This window comes from Orycteropus afer, unplaced genomic scaffold (genome assembly GCF_000298275.1).
Source record: "Orycteropus afer afer isolate SDZICR_OR568_19922 unplaced genomic scaffold, OryAfe1.0 scaffold01132, whole genome shotgun sequence".
Lineage (NCBI taxonomy): Eukaryota > Metazoa > Chordata > Mammalia > Tubulidentata > Orycteropodidae > Orycteropus > Orycteropus afer.
Window position 1 is genome coordinate 59,418 of NW_006922719.1, and position 2,964 is coordinate 62,381.

The 2,964-nt window shown below is 42.6% G+C and overlaps 1 protein-coding gene across 1 annotated transcript in view; it reads right to left on the reverse strand.

Moving 5' to 3' along the window:
* Window positions 1-2,350: 2,350 nt before the first annotated feature.
* The window catches only part of NDUFB11 (NADH:ubiquinone oxidoreductase subunit B11), a 3,088-nt gene continuing 2,474 nt past the window's right edge, over window positions 2,351-2,964 (reverse strand). Inside the window, exons 2-3 of the mRNA XM_007958790.2 lie at window positions 2,657-2,787; window positions 2,351-2,477 (exon numbers count right to left, since the gene is read on the reverse strand). Coding sequence (XP_007956981.1) covers window positions 2,351-2,477; window positions 2,657-2,787 — 258 coding nt within the window. The remainder of the gene's footprint in view (window positions 2,478-2,656; window positions 2,788-2,964) is intronic.

The window sequence follows — 2,964 nt, forward strand, 5'->3', positions numbered from 1 at the left end:
ATTTCCAGATAAGCAGAAATTAAGGGAATTTGTTAAAACCAGACCAACCTTACAAGAGATGCTAAAGGGAGTCCTTTGAACAGAGAACCAATAACAGCAAACAACAACCGATCATTAGCACACATGATATAACCCAGAAACCAACCCAGTTATGGAAGTATCCAAAAGTAAAATAAGATTGTAAACAGGGAACCAGAGACATCAATTGGCAAATGAAGACAATTACAAACCAAAAAGAGGGAAAAAATTGTGTAGTTACAGAACTTCTAAATGGTGAGGAAGTCAAGACAATTGCAAGACAGAATAGACTGTTCTAAACTTGGGAAGAAAATTATAAATTACAGGGTAACCTCAAAGAAAGATACTACTTCACATCAAAATAGAAAGGAGGACAACTACAAATATTTAGCAAATACTAAAACAATAGCAACAAGGGAAATAATAACATGATTCATAAACAAAATGAGCTCAGCACAGATAATTATATGGAACAAAGAAACCAGGAACACCATGAAAAAACACATAACAAAATCATAGCAACAAATTCATACTTGTCAATAACTACATTGATTGAATGTCAATGGATTAAATGTGCCACTCAAGAGACGGATTGTTGCAGACTGGATAAGAAAAACATAACTCATCAATATGCTGTCTACGAAAGACACACCTTAGAGACAAAGACAAAAATAAACTGAAAATCAAAGGTTGGAAAAAGATATATCAAGCAAATAGCAATCAAAAAAGAACAGGAGTAGCGATATTAATTTCTGATAAAATTGACTTTAAGACAGTTAGCAGCCAAGCAGAGAGGGGCATAAATAAATGCTAAATGTATATTCACCAAGAGAAAGGCAAAAACCCCAAAGCCCAGAAAAGTGAAGATAGAGAAGGCAGGGTGGGAGACATATACTTATTCTCAGCAAAAGAAAAGCCCCGCTCCATCCCACCATCCTCAACTCTAGGTCTCCTTGGCCCTTCTTCAAACATTGGCAGTCCCAATGAGGTAGCTTATCTCTAAAGAGGATTGTCATCAATTTCTTCCTCTATGCTATTCTCTCATTCAAAAGAGCCCTGAGCCACCTTGTATGAAACACAGGCTATTCTTCTGAAGTGGGTCCATATGGAAGAAGACTGATGTGCCAAATAGGTGAGTGAAGAAGTCATCTTAGACGTCCAGTAAGGTTGAGCCTTCAGACTCCAGCCCTAGCCACCATCTGACTGTAACCACCTGAGAGTCTTCAGATGAGGCACCTAGTTGAGGCCAGTCAATTCACAGGACCATGAGAGAGAATAAAAATTTCTTGCTTTAAGCCACTAGGTTTTTATTTTTGTGACTTGGGTCAAAGTTTGCAAAGCAAATTCATTTTCCATACGACAGTTCATACATATTTCGTTTTATGACATTGATTACAATCCCTATAATGTAACAGCTTTCTTCACACTTCCTCCCCGTAGTTAGCTTTTCCCTGTGTCTTTCTTTCCTATGCATTCCAGCCCTTTGAGCTATCTCCCTGTGCAAATACAACCCTTCTGATCTTCCACGGTTCCTTGCCCTAAGGAGTGTACCTACCTGGTGTAAATGTTCACCTTATACACCTGTCTATTGTTTGGCTGTAAGCCACAGGAGTGAGTTCAATTCCAGGTCCAAAGGGTGACTAGGGGCCATAGTCTCAGGGGTTTCACCAGTTTCTATCAGACCATTAAGCCTGGTCTTTTTTGATTTTGAGGTTTGTTCTACATTTTTCTCCCACTCTATCTAGGATCTCCTATTTTGATCCCTTTCTGAATGGTTGACAGTTGTAGCTGGGTGCCATCTAGGTTTTCTGGTCTCAGGGTCACGTAGGCTGAGGTTTGAATGGTCCACTAGTCCCTTGGACTAACTGTTTTCCTATGTCTTTGGTTTTCTTCATTCATCTTTGCTCCAGGCATGAGACCAATTGTTGCATCTTAGATGGCCACTTGCAAGCTTTGAAGACCCCAGTTGCTACTCATCAAAGTAGGATGTAGAACAATGTTTTTTGTGTAGTATGTTATGCCAATTGAGCTTGATGTCCCCCGCAACCATGGTCCTGAGCTGGTGGGCCCAGTGACTCATTCTACCAAAGTGTTTGATAGCAAGCCACTAAGTTTTAGGGTAGTCTGTTATATACCAATAGATAACTAGAACACACAGAAAAGGCTGCAGTGGATTTAAGGCTTGTAACACCCCTCAAGCCACCCCCTAAACAAAATCAACAGTAGCCAGTCATATTTTCAGTCTCTTTAATTAGGTGGTCTGAGGAGAGGGCAGGAAGGCAGGCAGAGGGGTGGAGAGGGTGGTGCTTCCAGAGCCCTACTTGGCAAGTGATCAGTCCTCTTCCTCTGGTAGCTGGATCTTGCTGGGGTCGAAGCAATTGGATTCCATGATAGGGAGGCCATTGGCCTCTCGGTACTTCACAAGCCTCTCAGCCTCTCTGCGGGCCCACTCACGCATCCTGGAGGCAGCAGCAACAAAGGTAGGTATGAGAGAGCCTCATTGGATACCTATTCCCATTTCAGCTCCCCATTCCCCAACAGTGCAGGATTCCTGGTTCACGAATTCCTTGAAATCCCCTTCAACTTCCACCCATTCCTCTGCCTCCACCCATCCCACTCTCTTGGACACCCCATGCACCTGTAGTCAGGCAAGTAAGCCACAAAGGTGCTGCCAAGGACTAGGACAATGGAGAAGCCAAAGAAGAAGACAACACGCATGTTCCAGAGGTCCACAGCAGGATTCTTGTCATAACCATGGGAGTCAGGGTTCTGTAGCAAGGAGAAGGAGGTATCAATGAGAGCTTTCTGCTGCACCGTAAAGTCTCATGGAGGCCCTGTATAACCTGGTTTCCAATCTCACCTCACATCCATCTCCTCCCTCAATACATTCTTTTCTCTATTCTTAGGACATGACAAGCTCCTTCCCACCACAGGGCCTTTACACTT